This window comes from Phacochoerus africanus, chromosome 3 (genome assembly GCF_016906955.1).
Source record: "Phacochoerus africanus isolate WHEZ1 chromosome 3, ROS_Pafr_v1, whole genome shotgun sequence".
Classification (NCBI taxonomy): domain Eukaryota; kingdom Metazoa; phylum Chordata; class Mammalia; order Artiodactyla; family Suidae; genus Phacochoerus; species Phacochoerus africanus.
Window position 1 is genome coordinate 147,229,668 of NC_062546.1, and position 21,791 is coordinate 147,251,458.

The 21,791-nt window shown below is 34.7% G+C and overlaps 1 protein-coding gene and 1 pseudogene across 3 annotated transcripts in view; one reads left to right on the forward strand and one right to left on the reverse strand.

Moving 5' to 3' along the window:
• LNPK (lunapark, ER junction formation factor) overlaps window positions 1-21,791 on the reverse strand; it is an 82,908-nt gene that overhangs the window by 22,672 nt on the left and 38,445 nt on the right. For all 3 annotated transcript variants that reach the window (XM_047772928.1, XM_047772929.1, XM_047772931.1), the window contains exons 7-8: window positions 15,410-15,493; window positions 15,276-15,327 (exon numbers count right to left, since the gene is read on the reverse strand). In XM_047772928.1, the coding sequence (XP_047628884.1) occupies window positions 15,276-15,327; window positions 15,410-15,493 (136 nt within the window). The remainder of the gene's footprint in view (window positions 1-15,275; window positions 15,328-15,409; window positions 15,494-21,791) is intronic.
• LOC125122338 (high mobility group protein B3-like) lies at window positions 646-6,356 on the forward strand (annotated as a pseudogene).

The following is a 21,791-nucleotide window of genomic DNA, read 5'->3' on the forward strand; positions in this document are numbered from 1 at the left end:
CTCCTTATCTATAAAATTAGGATAATAATATCCTAACTCAGAATTGTTATGACAATTAAATAAGATAGTGTCTGTAAATTGATAGCTCGTATTTATTGAATATATATTTCAGATGACAGTGTTTTCATACAACTAAGTATTTTCAAATCACCATTATTTGGACCAATTAATTTTCCATTGCTGCTTCTTTTTTTTTTTTTTTTTTTGTCTTTTTAGGGCCACACCTGTGGCATATGGAGGTTCCCAGGCTAGGGGTCCAATAGGAGCTGTTGTTGCTGGCCTACACCACAGCCATAGCAATGCCAGATCTGAGCCACGTCTGCGACCTACATCACAGCTCACGGCAATGCCAGATCCTTAACCCACTGAGCAAGGCCAGGGATCGAACCCAAAACCTCATGGTTCCTAATCGGATTCGTTTCCACTGCACCACAACAGGAACTCCTCCACTGCTTCTTAATTTAGTCACCAACCCAGCCACTGCAATAATAAATTAAAAGCATGTCATCAGTATATAAATGGAACTGCCCCTATATTTGGCTATTTACAGTTCATAGAAAACGTCAGATTTTACCTACACTAATTGTATCCTAATATCTCCTGCAAATTAGCTTGTCACTTAATTATCTTTAATGCACAAAGAACATGTTAAAAGATGGTTATACATTAGGAAAGCCTTTAAATGCTGCAAAAGGTACTGAGATCAAGGAAATCATAAGAATATTTGGTCATTTAAATCAATTTTTTTAAAAGGCATCAAATATTGTAAATCATTTCTTTAGCAGATTTTCAGGTGAAATATAACTCAAAAAATGACATTTTTCTTCCAGATAAACAAAAGCTTAACATTAGACTATGTTAAAAGTCACTGGAGTTCCCGTCGTGGCGCAGTGGTTAACGAACCCGACTAGGAACCATGAGGTTGCGGGTTCCGTCCCTGCCCTTGCTCAGTGGGTTAACGATCCAGCGTTGCCGTGAGCTGTGGTGTAGGTCACAGACGCGGCTCGGATCCCGTGTTGCTGTGGCTCTGGCGTAGGCCGGTGGCTACAGCTCCGATTCAACCCCTAGCCTGGGAACCTCCATGTGCCGCGGGAGTGGCCCAAGAAATAGCAATGACAACAACAACAACAACAACAACAAAAAAGACAAAAAAAAAGACAAAAAACAACAACAACAAAAAAAAGTCACTAATATCCTTTCACTTCTTGAACAAAGACTTGAGACTGCTTCCTCTTAGTGTACTCTTACCCTTGTGAAAAGGAATAAAAGCACTCTTTTTTTAACATCACTTACATGCTGATAGGAACGGTCTATAACTAATTATTTAACAAAAGACACCATGTCTAGCATGCCATAAAAGATATTTGGGGTTAATAATTTCTAAATCTAAAATTAGGTAGATAAAAGGGGACAATGATACAGAAAAGTCAGGAAAGGAAAAAAACACAGTTTCAATGTTATATAGGAAATGCAGGTAACAAAGAGTTTACAATAACAATGGTTGAAAATAGCTAGCAATAATACAATACCAAATCCGTATCTGGTAAAGTGTTATGAAATGTTCTGGTAGTCTCAATTTAAAATATCTAAGAAGTTCCCGTCATGGCTCAGCAATGACAAACCCGACTGGTGTCCACGAGGACGCAGGTTTGATCCCTGGTCTTGTTCAGTGGGTTGGGGATCCAGTGTTGTCACAAGCTATGGTGTAGGTTGCAGATGCAGCTCGGATTCGGCATTGCTATGGCTATGGTGTAGGCCAGCAGCTGTAGCTCTGATTCATCCCCTAGCCTGGGAACTTCCATATGCCATGGGTGCAGCCCTAAAAACAAAAAAAAAGGAAAAAAAAATATATGTAAGGTTTATGGGAGTTCCTGAGGTGGCTCAGCAATAACAAACCCAACTGGTAACCATAAGGACACCGATTCAATCTACGGATTTGATCTCCAGCCTCACTCAGTGGGTTAAGGATCCAGCATTGCCATGAGCTGTGGTGTAGGTCACAGACATGGCTTGGATCCCAAGTCACTGTGTCTGTGAATGTAGGCCTGCAGTTCCAGCTGTTATTAGATCCCTAGCCTGGGAACTTCCATCTGCCACGTGTGCAAACCTAAAAAGACAAAAAAAAATATCTAAGACCTACTTTTAGCTACATGCCATTTACAAATGCTTTGTGTTATAATTCTCTTAAAAAGTTTCTAGTACTCAATAAAGTAGTCATATCGGTTATACTGAAAATTTCCTACATTTAAACACAAAATATGATCTTCCAACAAGATTTACCAAGCAACCCACATCAGTCTGGTAAAATATAAGGAATGCTCCATAAAAACAATTTCTGACGAGAGGATGTTTAACATCCTTATCAATGATTGATCAATGATTCAATAAAAATCACACTCACCAAGAATGAGGACACGTCTATAGTTTTAAATTCAAAATGAAGCAAAGAGAATCAAAATGGAATAAAAGCTACTATTTCATAATAAAAGGAAGAAAATAAAATTGAAAATAATGATAAAATAGGATAGTTGTTGAAAGCACAGACTCTGTAATCAAACTGTCCTGATTTAAATTTTAGTTTCACCCTGTCTCTCAGATGTGCATGAAGCCTTTTCCAAGTGGACACCGACTGTCTCTCAGTTCAGCTCCCTCATAATGAGAACATTTACTTCTTATGGTTGTTGTAAAGAATAAATGAGATAATCAACACAAAGAATTTAGCGAGAGCACAAGAAAAATACTTAATAACCATCAACTAAGAAGTAGTATATATCTAAAGGGTCCAGAGATTACAGTAAATTTAACACTAAGCAATCTAGAATTTCTAAAGTAATTATTAAAATAAAATAGATATTAAATTACAAATTAAATGTTTTCCTGAAGTTATTTGTGAACTTGTTTAAAAATGCATATTCACAATTTATGTAAAAACTTAAATCTATTACTCTAGCTTGCTATTAACTCAAGATGAATGTTCTGTAATACCAATAATTATCTCTTATCAGATTTTTAAATACTGCTTATTTATATACTGGTTTTGTCTTTGTTTTGGTATTAAGCTGTAGCAGGAAGACCACCATACAGCAGTTAGGAGGCCTGAATTTTCATCCTAGCTGATACCACCAGTTCCTCTTGTGAGCTGCAAAGTCTTTCATCGAATTTGGGTTTCAAATTTCTTTAGTGTTGGCAGAATTACAAAGACAATTCTCATAGTTCCCCTAACACTAGGTAAAGGCATTCTGAACTCTAAGCCTCATAAGAAAAAATTTCAATAACTAGGATTTTAGTAATTCATGGAAAAAAATCTTTAAGCCTATGAATAACTCACATATGCAGATGTGGACACTCTCAAATTTAAGGTGAATTTAGTTCTTTACGTGATTATGAGATGTGGTTAGATAGAACATAGAGATATACCTTCGGGAGAGTTTCCATTTTTGAATTCATATAAATTCAGGTCTCTATTGTTTATATTTAACTGATTCCCTTAAATAATCAAAATAATAAAGATCATATATCTGCTATCTCTTCCTTTCACTTTGAAAATTTTCTGAAGTCTACATTCACTATATCATCTTCTTCACATCCTACTCATACCAAGCACCTTCAAGGAGTTCCCGTTGCGGCTCAGCAAGTTAAGAACCTGACCAGTATCCATGAGGATGCGGATTCAATCCCTGGACTCACTCAGTGGGTTAAGGATCTGGAGTTGCAGCAAGCTGCAGTGTAGTTCACAGATGTGGCTCAGATCCCGTGTTGCTGTGCTTGTGGTATAGGCCAAGAGCTGCAGCTCTGATTTGACTCCTAGCCTGGGAACTTCCAAATGCCACAGGTACAGCCCCAAAAAGAATTTTTTAAAAAAATTCTACTTCTGCCTGACTTCTCTACCGAAATCATTTTCTCAATAGGTCAGCGACTTTTTATTAACAAAAGTGATGCCATAACCCCTTTCTTCCCTAAGGCAAAGTTTTTTAGGAACAAAAAGAAAGAAAGAAAAAATTCCCTAACATTTTACTCCTCAGCCCAACACAATCTGATTTCTGGTCCTCCTTAGCTACCAGAGTATCACCCACCACTGAAAGTGCTATTGCTCTGGTTACCAAATTATAACATCACCATTACTATTATAATTATTATAGCTATTCTTTATGAAATCCCTACTATCTTCTAGGAACTGCTCTACACATTTTAAATGAGGTTACTAATTTCACCTAATATTCAGACCAACTTTTTGAGATAACTCCTATTCTCAGTTTCCAAAAGAAGAAACCAAAGCTCAGAAGCCAAGTAACGTGCCAAAATTCTCACAGTAAAGTAAGAGATGGAGCCAGAATTCAGATCCAAGTTTTTATGACAATGATGCCCTCAGTCTGTTATATAGCCTGTCAGATTCAATGGCTTCATTTATCTTCTGGTTACTTGACCCTTTGCAGAGTATGACAGTGGATATCATCCCTACTTACATTTCAACTTTCTAGATGCCGGTTTAGTTCTGCTTTTAACTCTGACCACTTCTTCTGCCTTTTCCTAGGCTCCTCTTTATCTATCTACCCTTAAATGTTAATGTTCCCTGGGGTTCTGCCACAGGTCCTCTTACTGTATTGTCTCTCCTTGGGCAATTTCATTCAATTCCATGGTTTCAATAAATATCACCTATACTTCCCAATGACTCCTAGTTTGTATCTATAACCTCAACCTTCTAAGCTCCAAGTTAAATAATTAAATGCCTACCACCTGGATTAAACTCCCACTCAACAGATCCAAAAGCAAATGAAATAGAGACTGAAAAAAAAAAGCAATAGAAAGAAAATCAATGTAACTAAAAGCTGGTTCTTTGAAAACATAAGATGATAAACTTTTAGCCAGACTCAACAAGAAAAAAAAGAGAGGACCCAAATAAATAAAATCAGGAATAAAAGAAGTTACAACCAAGACCACAGAAATACAAAGGATCATAGATTACTATGAACAATCATAAACCAATAAAACGCAGAACCTATAAGACATGGTTAAATTCATAGAAATGTACAATCTTCCAAGACTAAATTATAAAGAAATAGCAAATACGGACAAATTACCTATCTACAAATGAGAGACAGATCATAGACATGGAGAGCAGACTTGTGGCTGCCACGGGGAAGGGAGTGGGATGGACTGGGAGTTTGGGGTTGATAGATGCATACTGTTACATGTGGGATGGATAAGCAATGGGGTCCTACTGTAGAGCACAGGGAACTATGTATTTTTTAAAAAAAGAGGGAAGGGAGTTCCCGTTGTGGCGCAGTGGTTAACAAATCCGACTAAGAACCATGAGGTTGCAGGTTCCGTCCCTGCCCTTGCTCAGTGGGTTAACGATCTGGCGTTGCCGTGAGCTGTGGTGTAGGTCGCAGAAGCGGCTCGGATCCCGAGTTGCTGTGGCTCTGGCGTAGGCTGGCGGCTACAGCTCCAATTTGACCCCTAGCCTGGGAACCTCCATATGCCGCGGGAGCTGCCCAAGAAATAGCAAAATAAAAAAAAGAAAGAAAGAAAGAAAGAAATGGAAGACGAAGGGGTGGAAATAAGCGCCTCGTTTCCAGAAAAAAAAAAAAAAAAAAGAGGGAAGAATGTACATATATGTATGACTGCATCACTTTGCTGTATAGTAGAAATTGAAGGAACACTGTAAATCAACTATATTTTAATACTTTTTTTAATAATAAAAAAAAATACCAGCTGAGCTGCGCATCATGCCTGTGCTGCCCAGACTAGCAAACAATACAGTCAAGATAGCTAAGATGATCCCAAGAAACCAAAAGGCAAGATTTCAGCTTATGCCTTCTTTGTGCAGACATGCAGGGAGGAACATAAGAAGAAAAACCCTGAGATCCCTGTCAACTTTGCTGAATTTTCCAAGAAGTGCTCTGAGAGGTGGAAGACCATGTTTGGGAAGGAGCAGTCTAAATTTGATGAAATGGTGAAGGCAGATAAGGTGCACTATGATTGGGAAAAGAAGGATTATGGACCAGCCAAGGGAGACAGGAAGAAGAACCCTTATGCCCCCAAGAGGCTATCATCTGGATTTTTCCTGTTCTGCTCAAAATTCCTCCCCAAGATTAAACATACCAATCCTGGCATCTCCATCAGAGACATGGCCAAGAAGCTGGGTGAGATGTGGAATAACTTAAGTGAGAGCAAGAAGCAGCTGCACATCAACAAAGTGGTGAAGCTGAAGGAGAAGTATGAGAAGGATGTGGCAGACTATAAGTCTAAACAGAAGTTCAAGGCATCAAGGGGCCTGCCAAAGTTGCCCAGAAAAAAATATGGAACAGGACGATGAAGACAACGAAGAGGATGAGGAGGAGGAGGAGGATGAATAAAAAAACTGTTTGCTCTGTCTCCCTGTGAATACCTTAGAGTAGGGAGTGCCATGGTGGACACACATCTTACCTGAGCTGTGTCTCTTGCCCTCGTTAGATTTAAATACCCAATTGGATCATGATCATATCACAGTCTCTAGAAATTGTCAGTGGTTTACATGAAATATCCATGGGTGTTTGGAGCACCCAGAACCTGTATCAAAATTGTACGTATTTCCAAACATTTAAAAAAAAAAAAAAAAAAGTGTCTCCTCACCCTGTGCACTTTGCTGTTGGTGTGAAAAGACATTTAAAGATGTCTCTGGCATTTTCTTTTTTTAATTTGTAAGATGGTGTTAACTCTGTGGTTATTGGCTAGAAATCCCGAGTTCTCAGCTATACATATCTATAATTTGTAAAAAGAACAAAGCAACCAAGACACACACACATAAAAAAAAAAAAAAAACTCCAGATGAATTTACCAAACATTTAAAGAAGAGTTAATGCCTATCCTCTTCAAACTATTCCAAAAATACTGAATAAGGATCACTCCCAATCCACAAATAACAAATGCTGGAGAGGGTGTGAAGAAAAGGTAACCTTCCTACACTGTTGGTGGCAATGTAAATTGATACAACCACTATGGAAACAGTATGGAGGTACCTCAGAAAACTAAATTTAGAACTACCATATGACCCAGCAATCCCACTCTTGGGCATATATCCAGACAAAACTTTCCTTGAAAAAGACACATGCACCTGCATGTTCATTGCAGAACTATTCACAATAGCCAAGACATGGAAACAACCTAAATGTCCACTGATAGATGACTGGATTAAGAAGATGTGGTATATATACAAAATAGAATACTACTCAGCCATAAAAAAGAACAAAACAATGCCGTTTACAGCAACAAGGATGGAACTAGAGACTCTCATACTAAGTGAAGTAAGTCAGAAAGATAAAGACAAATATCATATGATATCACTTATATCTGGAATCTAACATATAGCAAAAATGAACCTTTCCACAGACAAGAAATTGATGGACTTGGAGAACAGACTTGTGGTTGCCAAGGGGGAGGGAGTGGGATAGACTGGGAGTCTGGGGTTAATAGATGCAAACTATTGCCTTTGGGATGTGTAAGCAATGAGATCCTGCTGTATAGCACTGGGAACTATATCTAGTCATTTATGATGGAGCATGATAATGTGAGAAAAAAGAATGTATACATGTATGTATAACTGGGTCACCTTGCTGTACAGTAGAAAATTGACAGAACACTGTAAACCAGCTATATTGGAAAAAATAAAAGTCATTATAAAAAAAAAAAAAAGGATCACTCCCAAATTCATTCCATAAGGTCACTATTACCTTGATACCAAGACCAGACAAAGACACTATTAAAAAAGAAAATTACAGGCCACTAATACAGATGAATAAATCCTCAAACCATAGTAAACCAAACTGAACAATATATTAAAAGGATCATAAACCATGATCAAGCGGGATTTATCCCCAAGGATGCAAGGATGGTTCAATGTCCACAAATCAATTAATGTGATACAACACATTAACAAAAGATAAAAATCATAAGCATCTCAACAAACACAAAAAAGCATTAAACAAAACCCAATATCCACGTATGAGTAAAAAAAGAAAAAGCTCTCAATAAAGTGAGTACAGTGGGAACATACTGCAACATAAAAAAGGCCACAGATAACAAACCCACAGCTAACAGCAGACTCAACAGAGAAAGTTGAAAGCTTTTCCTCTAAGATCAGGAATAAGATAAAAATGCCCACTCTTGCCACATTTATTCAAGTAGTATTGGAAGTCTTAATCACAGCAATTAGACGAGAAAAAGAAATAAAAGGCATTCAAACAGGAAGAAGCAAAAATGTTACTATTTTCAAATAATGTGATATTACATATAGGAAAGTCTAAAAATATCGCTAAAAATCTTTTAGAACTAATTAATAAACTCGGTAAAGTTGAAAGATACAAAATCAGTATTTCAGTATTAATGTTTGCTAATGTTAATTAGCATTTGTTAATATTAATTAGTATTTGTTCCTATACAGTACTGAGCTAACAGAAAGAAATTAAGAAAATAATCCCATTTATTGGGACCTAATCAAACTCACAAGCTTTTGCACAGCAAAAGAAACCATAAAAAAAAAAAAAAAGGACAAACAACACAATGGGAGAAAATGGTTGCAAACGATGCAACTAGCAAGGGCTTATCTCTAAAATATACAAACAACCCACACAACTCAATAACAACAACAAGAACCCAATTAAAAGATGGGCAGAAGACCTAAACAGACATTTCTCCAAAGAAGACATACAGATGGCCAGCAGGTACATGAAAAAATGCTCAACATCAGTGATTATTAGAGAAATACAAATCAAAACTACAATGAGGTACCACTTCACACCAGCCAGAATGACCACCAGTAATAAGTCTACAAATAACAAATGCTGGAGAGGGTATGGAGAAAAGGGAATCCTCCTACACTGTTGGTGGGAATGTAAACTGGTACATCCACTATGCAAAACATATGGAGATACCTCAGAAAACTAAATATAGAACTACCATATGATCCAACACTCCTACTCCTGGACATATATCTGGACAAAACTATTAATTCTAAAAGATACATGCACCTCTATGTTCACTGCAGCACTATTCACAATAGCTAAGATGTAGAAACAACTTAAATGTCCATCAACAGATTGTATGGATTAAGAAGATATGGTACATATACATAATGGAATATTACTCAGCCATAAAAAAGAACAAAACAATGCCATTTGAAGCAACATGGATGCAACTAAAGATTATCATACTAAGTGAAGTATGACAGAAAGAAAAAACAAATACCATATGATATTGCACATGTGGAATCTAAAATATGGCACAAACGAACCTATCCACAAAATAGAAACAGATTCATAGATACAGAGAACAAACTTGTGGTTTCTAAGGGGGAGGAGGGAGTGAGAGGGATGGGCTGGGAACTTGGCATTAGTAGATGCAAACTATTACATTTACAATGGATAAGCAATGAGGTACTAATGTTCAGCACAGGGAACTATATCCAATCTCTTGGGATAGTCCATGATGAAAGATAAAAGAAAGATAATACAAGAAAAGTCATATAACTGCATCACTTTGCCGTACAGCAGCTATTGGCACAACATTGTAAATCAACTACACTTTAAAAAATGTAAAAATAAAAAAGAAAATGGAAATTACCAAATTATAAATAAAGAATTCAGAAGATATTACAAAATAAACATTTTTTCTTCTTTTTCGGCCACCCACACATCATTTGGAAGTTCCTGAACCAGGGATGGACTCTGAGCTAGAGCTGCAACCTATACCACAGCTGCAGCAATGCCAGATCCTTAACCTATTGTGCTGGGCCAGGGATCAAACCAGTGCCTCCACAGAGACAAGCTTGATCATTAACCCACTGCACCACAGCAGGAACTCTGTAAATTTCAAAATTATAATTCTAATATATTAAGTATAGCTAAGTCTTAAATTGTGACTAAGTCATCAATAGACAGCAAACACATAGAAAGTTCACTGTTATTTGCACTGCTGATATGGGAAAAATCTATTAATACCTAAGAGAGAATGAAAAAAGATAATTTTTTAAGTTGCCAACTAACTTCTAAATCTTTGAATTAAGGCACCCAGTCTGCTGATTAAAGCAGAAACTCTAGAAGGAAATCTAAGTTATATGCTACCAATAATAAGCCAGCATAATTGAACAAACTTAAATATAAGGTACTGTAATGGAAGTTTGCAAAGATAAGGATTTTATTTCTGTTTTGTTCACTGCTCCATCTTTAGCATCTAATATTATTATCGTAACTTCCTTATTCTCAAGTTTATTGCCTGTCTTCCAGAGTTTCTGAGAGATGTCCCTAGTACCTAGAATCATGCCTTGCACCTTGTAGGCACATGATAGATACTGAATAAAAGCTATAGAAATTCAAAAAAATCCCATTTATAATTGCATCAAAAACATGAGCTAGGAAAAAAATCCCATTTATAATTGCATCAAAAACAACGCCAAGAAAGTGAGACACCTGTATTCTGAAAACTGCAATACACTGATGAAAGAAATTGATAACAACACAAATAAATGGAAAGATATACTATGTCCATGGATTGGAAAAATTAATACTGTTAAAATCGCCATACTACAAATTCAATGCAATCCCTATCAAAATACCAATAGCATTTTTCACAGAACTAAAACAATCCTAAAATTTGTATGGAACCATAAAAGAACCCAAATAGCAAAAACAATCTTGAGAAAGAAGAACAAAGCCAGAGTTATCATCCTCTGTGATTTCAAACTATACTACAAAGCTATCATATCAAAACAGTATGATACTGGCACAAAACCAGTCATATAGATCAGTGAAACAGAATAGAGAGCCCAGAAGTACGCCTATCCTTACAATCAAGTAACTGATGGCAAAGGAGGCAAGAATATGCAGTGGAGAAAACACAGTTTCTTCAATTAATTGTGTTGGGGAAATTGGACAATTACATGCAAAATAAACAAACTAGACCACTTTCCTACACATATACAAAAATAACCTCAAAATGGATTAAAGATTTAAATGTAAAACCTAAAATTATAAAACCCCTAGAAGAAAACACAGCCAATAAAGTCTTGACATTGGTCTTAGCAATGTCTTTCTGGATCTCTCTCCTCGGGCAAGAAAAAAAAAAGAAAGAATAAACAAATGGGTCTAATCAAATGAAAAATTTGAAAGAAGCAGAACAAAACCACAACAAAGGAAGCCAACAACAAAACAAAAACACACCCTATTGAATGGGAAAAGATACTTGTGAATGAAATATCCAATAAGGGGTTAATAGCTAAAATATACAAAGAACTTACACAACTCAATATAAAAAAAAAAAAAGCAATTTGATTTTAAAAATGGGCAGAGAGCCTGAACATTTTTCCAAAGATGACATGCAAATGACCAACAGACTCATGAAAAAATACTCAAAATCACTAATTATCAGGGAAATGCAAATCAAAATCACAATGAGCTATCTATCACCTTGAACCTATCAGAATGGCTATTACCAAGAAGACAACAAATAGCAAGTGCTGGCCAGGGCAAAAGGAAACCCTCGTACATTGTTGGTGGGAATGCAATTGGGTGCAGTCACTGTGGAAAACAGTATAGCGGTTGCTCAAACAATAAAAACAGAACAACTAGAAGAGCCAGCAATTCATTCCTGGGTTTTTACCTGAAGAAAAAAAAATACTAATTTGAAAAGATATATGCAACCCTATGTTCACTGCAGTATTATTCACAATAGCCAAGATATGGAAGCAACCTAAGTGTCCATCCATAAAGGAATGGATAAAGATGTGGTATATATATATATATACAATGGAATATTACTCATCCATAAAACAGAATAAAATCTTGCCATATACAACAACAACAGGGATGGACCTAGAGGGTATTTTGCCAAGTGAAATAAGTCAGACAAAGAAAGACAAAAACCAAATATTTCACTTATATGTGGAATCTAAAAACCAAAACAAAGGAACGAACAAAACAAATAGAAAAAGACTCACAGTTACAGAAAACAAACTGGTAGTTGCCAGAGGTAAGGAGAGTTGGGGAATGGAAGAATCAGGTGAAAGGGATTTAAAAGTACAAACTTCCAGTCATACAATAGATAAGCTATGGGGATATAATATACTGTATAGCATAGGGAATATACCTTTACATGGTGACAGATGGTTACTATGCCTAACGTGGAGATCATTTTGTAATGTATATAAATGTTGAATCACTATGTTGTTCACCTGAAACCAATACTGTATGTCAATTATACCTCAATAAAATTTTTAATAAATAAAGAAAAACATAAGAGATAAAAGGGAGAGAGAGAGGAGGCTGGCGGCCAGGTTAGTATTATATTCAGCAAATATATTCCTTTTAGTGCTAAACCTAATCAAATTGAATTTTGTAATCATATATCATTACATATAATACCTCAATAATAAAAAATAAAAGAAAGCTATCTACTGCACATTAATCAAAATTCTGGTTCAGCAATCATATAAGAGAGCAGGTAAAATGAGAGCATCATAATTAAGATTCAATTTGAATAAAATATATTCTTTTTAAAAAAGATGAAAGAATAAAGTGACATGAGAATAGTCACAGGAAATAGATTCTTCTCAGATTAGGAATCCAGAGAGAGAATGGAATGGAGGAAAAGAATTTAGGGAAAAAAAAAAAAAGATTCATTTTGGAGAGCAGATCTACTCATGTGCCAAATATGTACATACATACATCCTTTCATACTTTTTTCCCTTTTCTATTATTTAAGTTCTTAAATAGGTGAAAGAAAGGAAAGGGGGAGGAAGAGAAGAAGTGAAAGAGTAGGGAAGGAAGGAGAAGTGGAAGGAAGGAACTAACAATGGTTCAAAGCTAAAAATAAAGACTTGATATTAAACTCACAGAAACAGAATTTAAATGAAGTATACAATGAAGTCACCTATAAAAATGACAGTAACAAGATCAAATTAAACAAGAAAACGAAATTATAATTCTCAAGAGTAAAATAAAGTTGAGATATAGTTTATGATCTTTCTAAATAGGGAAAAAATTCCAAAGAGCAATTAATAACTACAGACCTAGAAAAGGTAGGAATACTAGAATAGTGTACCCCAGAAGGAAAAAAAAAAAAGTTTTTAAATATGTTACAAGCTTTGTAAGGTCAAAAACCACATTACATTCATGGCTTTATTCCTCCTGATGTTTACACATAAGAGTTACTTAATACATTCTTTTCAGTGCATGATTCATTTATATTAGAGCTAATGTTAATTCTCTCCAGAAGAATATCTAAAAGTAGTGCTGCAGGAAGCCAAACCAGAGAAACCAGCAATGGTTTTTCTATAATTATGACATCAGGAAGAAAAAACTGGGGTCTCAAGTTTCTAAGGAAAGATAAGTTTAGATTCTTAAAGGTATTTACTGCCTAAATATTAATAAATGCTTAAGAATGTCAATAAAGGGAATCACACATCTATTCTTTTTTAATGAGAAAACAAATTTTTAAAAAAGTAACAGCAACAGGACTTCCCATCATGACTCAGCAGTAACGAACTTGACTAGTATCCATGAGGACTCACTCATCCCTGGCCTCGATCAGTGAGTGGGTTAAGGAACCTGCACTGCTGCGGCTGTGGTGTAAGCCTGTAAGCCGGCATCTACAGTTCCAATTTGCCCCCTAGCCTGGGAATTTCCTTATGCTGTGGGTGCCACCCTAAAAAGACAAAAAGAAAAAAAAGTAACAGCAACAGCTTTATGCGAAATATCACATTTTAGACATATATTCACTAAGGTTATTTTAAAAGTATTTTTGAAAAGTTAATACCAGTTATACAAAATGCTGTAGAAATTATATTAACCTGGCCTACAGGCCAAAAATTTGTTTACAATTATTGGAAAGAAGTACAAATTGTAAAAAAATTTAAACTGATTATGAAAGTAGATGTTTCATTGCAAGTATCTATGCCTAATTTGTTTTAACATATTTAAACTTTTATATAACTTTTGATAAACTTCTACATTTATCAAAAGAGGAGGCTAATATTTCTGTAAACTGGAATCCTATTTATGAAAGATAGGAGGGGGTGGGATTCTTCCCACATAGCTCCACCAATTAGAAAACCTAAAACTATTACGGCTTATTTAGTACCCACAATCTTTGTGGATATTTACAAAAGGACTGACTTCTCAAAGGTCTAAATGTCACCCTAACTTTATAAACCAGGCTCCAATTCTGTTTATTTATAAGACTAGAAGTTACATTTTTTAAAGTACATTGTATATTGCAACAAAAGCCTTACAAACTACAGGCATACCTCATTTTATTGTGCTTCATTTTCTTGTGCTTCAGAATTACTGAGGTTTTTTTACAAAATGAATTTTTACAAATTGAAAGTTTATGGCAACCCAGCATTGTCAGATGATGGTTAGCATTTTTTAGCAATAAACTATTTTTAATCAAGGTACGTACATTGTTTTTTGAGACACAGTGCTATTGCACACTTAATAGACCACAGTATAGTGTAAATATAACTTTTATACACACTGAGAAACCAAAAAACTCCTGTGACTCACTTTATTGCTAAATTCACCTCATTGGGCTGGTCTGGAACCAAACCTGCAATATCTTTGAGGTATGCCTGTATATTATTATATTCCAGAGAAGCGAACAAAGAGGGAAGCCAATGCAAACTCAAAAATATCTTCTCACATGCCAGTCTTGGGAATGCTTTATGTAACTACTTAAAATAATATTTTTTAAATAATGTACTATTTAATGATATCATAGTAATGGTTTCACTAGTAATCTAGTGATATAATCTCAAAAAGAAAGACAATGTTATTATATAGCAGTAATTCAATTTTTTTCTCATTTCTCAATTATTTTCTTCTCTTCCTAATTAAAGGTGCTATTTTAGAAGAAACTCAAATCTGACAAAAATCTTCATTACTTCAAAAATCATAAAAATTTAAGAATTTTCATAATAGTGAATATTCCAGCAGATTCTTACTTCAATAGGAAAAAAAAAAAAAAAAAGCCTTACAAAATACTGGTGAAATCACTTAACTTCAAAAGATTAAAACTAATTATATATTTAACCTCAATGGATAACATCTTTACTTATCAACATATTCCTATAAAATCAAAATGAAATATATTGCCATCTACTTCAAGTCATATCCCAAATTACCAAATAGAAATTAGCATAAAAGCAGTCTACATAAGTTTTTACACACCTCTATCACACCTTTGAACTCACTTGGGTAAATATGGATCTTTCCAACAGCAGCAGCAGTTTCTACAAAGTTATTTACCTTGTCCAGGCCTTGGAGTTACAGCTACTCCAGCAGATGGCGGCTCAAACTCCTGTCAAATACAATAATGTTATTACAGTGACCTACAACAATATGCAATTTATAATAAAATAGTAGTGATATCACAGCCTTACCTTTGCTTTCTTTGAATCTGGATCAAACCTTTCAAGAATTAATTTAGCCGTTTTATAAGTTTCTTTTTCCATGACTTCTTCAAGCTGCAAATACAAAGTTCCATAAATTGTTACATGTTAAAACACACATACATTATAAGTCCTATTCAAAAAGTATTCAAGCACAAGGCTTAAAATAAATAGCACATATTATATACAGGTAGCATGAAAGACTTCCTATATTCAAATAATTAAAATCCAGATTTTAAAATAGCTTCTAACCGCTAATATGTTACTTGCATTTAACAGCTTTACTGCAAGGAAATACCAACTATTGCTAATTGTTTATGTATAATGAGGAGAATAATCACATGCACCAACTTCAATAATGGAATGTGCAAAAATCTATCAGCCATCATTATTGGAAGTTATTAGACATGACAAGCAAATGACAGGCAATTCCTCAGATTTATTTCCTCATAGCACTTAATGCTATTAATTTAAAGAAGGTCGTTAGCCAAGAGCTTTACAAAATAAAATCTCTGTGCCAATTAACTGCTGTCAGCATCGATTTTAGATTATTTATTAGCAGGAGCAATTAGCTTGCTGAGAAATGCAGTGAAAACCCACTAACTGGGAGAACAGCCATGCTCTCTCATGGAGTTTGCTCAAATGACTTTAAAAGCTGAAGCTCCCCTTTTTTAACTTAGATTCAAACAACTTTAGAGGGAAAAAACTGTACATAATAAGAAGAAAAAATTTTACTGAATTCTATGCTCATATTAGGGACTGTAAATAAAGCACTTCATTATTACAGCATTTTGTTTACAATGCACTCAAGTCACTTTATGGCTTAATATATGGGTTTAATTTAAAAAGTAAACACTAGTAAAGTATCATTTTAGCAGTTATAGCCCAATATCAGAAAAAGTTTAACTTTAGTACAGACAGTCATAGTTATGAATAAACAGCTGATGTATAGAAAATGCTTTTGCAAAACTTGGAAAAGGATCTTTTCAGTGACCACCGACAGCCACTTAGATTCATTAAATGCCATGTTTATTCCAAAGAATATTTGTTTTAGAATGCAAAGCAGAGCACATTTAACAAGTTTAAATAGTTTAAAATATGCTGCTAAATAGTAGTTAATAGATTTCTCATTAAGTGAAACTAAAGCATTTTTCTAATTATTTCGAAATAATGATAGAGTCTCAAAACAAGTGCAATTTTCTGATGTAAAGAAAATGTTTGTAACATCACTTTAGAGTTGGTGAAAAACTGGGGATGGGGATAGAGAGTGGGTAAGATAGGTTGTATCCCCAAATCAACATAATCTACATAAAATAGCAAAGAACTAAATCCTTGATTTCTACAAATTAATTTTTGATTGTCTAGAACAGTGTTTTAACAATAGAATTTTATGTAATGATGGAAGTGATTTATATCTGCACAATACAGTAGCTACAATGCCATATGTGATGACTTAAAATATTGCTTGTGCAACTGAGGAACTGAATTGTAGCTACTTTTATTCCACTCTACATAATGTAAATTTAAAAAGCTACATGGGGCTAGGGGCTACTGATTTGGACAGCACAATTCTAAAGTGAGACCACTGCTAGGCTTAAAAAGAAGATCAGATACAAATGCGATTTTTTTTTTCATCTTTTTAGGGCTGCAACCACTGCATATGGAGGTTCCCAGGCTAGGGATCTAATCAGAGCTGTAGCTGCTGACCTACACCATAGCCACAGTAATGCAGAATCCGAGCCACGTCTGCGACCTACACCACAGCTTAAGACAACGCTGCATCCTTAATCCACTGAGCAAGGCCAGGGATTGAACCTGCATTCTCATGGATGCCAGTCAGATTTATTTCTGCTGAACCATGACAAGAATTCCAATACAACTGTGATCTTTAAAACAACACACAAAACTCAAAACCAAAATGTGACTTTACCAAACAAATGCCATTTCTAGTAAATCATTCAGCAAGTATTCGTGTTTATGTCTATGTGCATGTAAACTATCTTAAATAAAACCATTGTAAAAAGCAAAATACACAAATCCATTCTCTTTTTCTTTTGCACTTGCTTTTTTTTCCACATAACAGCTTAATTAATACATTTATCCCACAATACTTTAAGTGAATAATCTGTTTTACAAATAGACATCTGATCAGTGGGAAGAATATCACATCTCCACTCTTAATTAGCTGTAGAAAGACTGAGCAAGTTTGTCAGCCTCAGTTTCTCCTTTTGTAGAGCAGAAACACTAATACTTTCTCATACCATTGCTGTGCAATTTAAATAATGTAGGAGAGTCTACAATAGTACCTAACACAGAAACACATAACCTTCAATGATACCTCAATTATTCAGAATGGGTCTGAAAACAAGCAGTGTTTTCAAATATCCAACATATCAATATCAGGATTCAGGAATGAGAAACTGAATTCTTAGAATTCCCTAACTTATAAGTTATTCTGTATTCTTCACAATATTTTATACATTTTAAAAAATGAATGCTATAACAAGGAGTAAATTGTTTTTCTGTGATATGGTTATACTAAAAGCTTCAGAGTTTTTTTAATTTAAAAAAGAGTATACTTAACATGTGGTTGCTTATTTATTATGAATCAACATCATTTTGGTGAGATTATATATTTTAAGAACATACAAAAATTATTTCTACTTGATTGAGAATTTCATTGAAAGGACACTAAATGAAGGGAACACTAACACAAAATAAATGTCAATTTTTTTATTTTGAAAAGATAATTCTACATTTAAATTAAAATTCTTGAAATAAAGTTTTAAAACATGCAAAGTGCTATTAACTGCCCTATCCAACATTCTTGATCCTTGCTTCATAACAAATATTCCAGATGTAGAAAATTTTCTTTCATTTTGCATTGACTTTGGTCAAACTATTAAGAGTATGCCCAAAAGCATCTTCAATTCACAGCACTAGGGTTCATGTGGCATCATTTAAACTCATATTTTTACAATGATGAAAATAGTCTTCTTACCCAAGTTTTGGTTTTGCTATTGAAATCAATATTGTTTTTACTAATTCAGAGTCTAAATTATTTTCTGATTTCATACAGGAGTATTTCACAATAACAGTAACATCCCTCTCTATATTTCTTCTGTTAAAGTATTTACAAAGATTGACAGCCTATAGTGAATATCCAAACACTGGAAAATGCCAGCAAACTAATTAGGTAATATGAAAATATAACATTTGAAATTTATAGTGAGGTTAACACAGAATCACATGCTAATATTGACAAATTAAGGATTTTCTTGCCTCCAAAATTTATTTCATGGACTATCACAAGGATTTTGTATAGTATATACTATGTATATAAACTTAACTAGTATTTATTTGCAAGAATAACTCACCATTAACACAGGGCCCATAAAAACATACTCATAGCATAGCCACAAAAGCAAGAATGACTGACTAATTAGGATGTGCCACTTCTTTTCTATGTGCTTCTGTCCCGTTCCCTAAAATGTCCACATTAACCTCTAGCCCAGCATGTCAGCATTTCCTGCTCTTGTTTTCAACTGACATTAGTGGATTCCTTTGAACCAGTAACATCTGCAGTGACTGTTAAGCTTTAACTCTCAGAAAATTATAACACTTGTTCCCATGCTCCCAATTTCTCAACAAATTTTTCTCAGGACTTGGAAAAAACATAAATTTCCTGAGAAATGCCAGAAAGGAATTATCACATAGAAATACCTGTACTTATCTGAAAAAGTACAGTATTTTCATGAAGCCACTTAAAGAGGTCATTTTGATTTATGTTTTGAGGAATTTTGATTTTGAATAGTGGTTTTTTTGTAGATTATCTCTTGAATAGTGATTTTTGGCCACGCCCATGCATGCAGAAGTTCCTGGGCCAGGAACTGAACCAGCACCACGGCAATGACCACACCAGATCCTTACCCACTAGGCCATTGAACAGTGATATTTTTTAAATTAAAAGTTTTTTTTTAAGGACCGCAAAATATGTGAGAGGCAAAATGTACAAAAATTTGAGAGGTTTTTTAGGTAAAGATTAATTCCTAGTTTTATTTTAACAAGTAAATAGTTATATTAAGTGCTTAGATTTAAAATGTTGTAACTCATTTTCCTAAGTAATTTAACCTTTTAATCAATTTATAATTCATATTTATTGCTATAAATTACATTTTCACAAATTAAAAATTACATTATAAATCCATCCAGATTAAAGAAATGCATCCTTGGAGTTACCACTGTGGCACAGTGGATTAAGAATCTGACCACAGTGGCTTGGGTTGCTGCAGAGGTGCAGGTTCGATCCCTGACCCAGAACAGTGGATTAAAGGATCCGATGTTGCCATAGCTGCAGCACAGCTGCGGCTGAGATTCAGTCCCTAGCCCAGGAACTTCCATATGCCACAGATGGGGACGTTAAAAAAAGAAAGAAAAGCATCCCTGAGAAAACCACCTTTAATAAAACATAAAGTAGTAAATACAATTTATATTCATTTTTTAGTAAAAAAGAAAGGTTAGGAGTTGGATGATTTTAAACTAATAGTTATTTTTCCTGCCAGCATTTTTGAAGCTATAATAGAGTTAAATTTCAACATTTATGAACAAGATCAGTTTTGATGACATTTTGCTTTTGCTCAAAAATTAATGTCATTTTTTTTTTCACCAGTACAATCATTAGCTAGCACTGTGCTCCTTCAAATTCACCCTTAACACCTATTGTTCTAAATAAAGTGTAAAGTTTCTCAAACAAAGCAGCTCTGTTAAGGAGTTGGGCAATAAAGGCCAGGGACTAGTTCCCAACAGCAACAGTACTATAATCAACAAGTCAATGAATATTGTGTTCTCTAAATAATAAAATGAGTTAGAGCAGCCAATTTATTTTTCTTTAATCTTACTGCAAGAGAAATGCCATACTGAACTATTCTGTAATATTGATGCCTCATGAACCATTAGATATACAAAACTATTGGACCTTGAATTGAATTTCTCAACTGTCAGACCTAGATGGAGCATCTTTTATGCTGTGATTCCCTCAAGGGCTATTAAAGAAGTAAATAGCTTAGTGTGCCCTCTCACAGAATATTCCAAGTTCTCTCTGTTACTCTACTGAAAGTTTCCCCCCAATCATATGTTCTCTAAGATCCTGCTCTCTGGTCACATGATGCCACTGACATTGAATCAGCATCTTATTTAGAAATTTTTATTCTTCTTTTTTTCCCTTTTTTTCTTTTGTTTTCCTCCTTGTCTATTTTAATCTATATTTCTTTATTTTGGTACAAGTAGGACTTGGCTCTGATCAATACTATCAGCTCTCCTTTTTGTCACATCAGCAAACCAAACCAATCATATCATAATTTGTGTATTACTGAGAACTATCAAATTTCCTCATTTTGAATTTCTGGCTGTACCATAATTTGCAGAATTCCAGAAATAAAGCAAGATATAATAGGAATATTTCTATTTAGGACCATCAAAAAATGTCAATGCAATTTTGACAAGGCATCAAACAAAAAATACAAGGAATCCTTTCAGAATTAAAGTTTCTTATCACATCATTGTAAATCAACTACAATAAAACCTTTAAAAATGAAAAAAAATAGTTTCTTTATTTTTTAAGGTACATAAATCCCTCAAGACCAATGCCTTTTCTTACCAATTCACAGAACGACTTCTAACATTAATCTCAACCTTAATAATTTTGTCTTTTTGTTTTTTTTTTTTTTGTCTTTTCTAGGGCCGCTCCCGCGGCATATGGAGATTCCCAGGCTAGGGGTCTAATCGGAGCTGTAGCCACTAGCCTACACCAGAGCCACAGCAACACGGGATCCGAGCCGTGTCTGCAACCTACACCACAGCTCATGGCAATGCCGGATTGTTAACCCACTGAGCAAGGGCAGGGACCGAACCCGCAACCTCATGGTTCCTAGTCAGATTCGTTAACCACTGCGCCACAACGGGAATTCCACAACCTTAATAATTTTTATTAGTTCCTGACATAATTGTTACTTATTACAGGTTAAACTAAAATACATTGAATTGATTTTGCATCTGACTGAATTTCATTAAATAAGTTTCCATATAACATGATACTACCATCGATTATCATTTTTATACTTCAAAAATAATTATATGAAAAAAGTATAAGTAAATTAAAGTCAAACTTAATTTACTTATTAAAAATTATTACATATCAACTTCTAAATATCTAGAGCCCTTTTCCCTCTCTTAGTTTTGGCCTTTCGTTCTCCAACACATCTGAAGGATGCACTTAACTGGCCCTACAATAGATGCCCATGTGATCAGAATTGCTGACAGAAAATGGAAGAAACCAAAGAAAAAATATTCTCTCTCTCCTCTCTCCCTTTCTTTG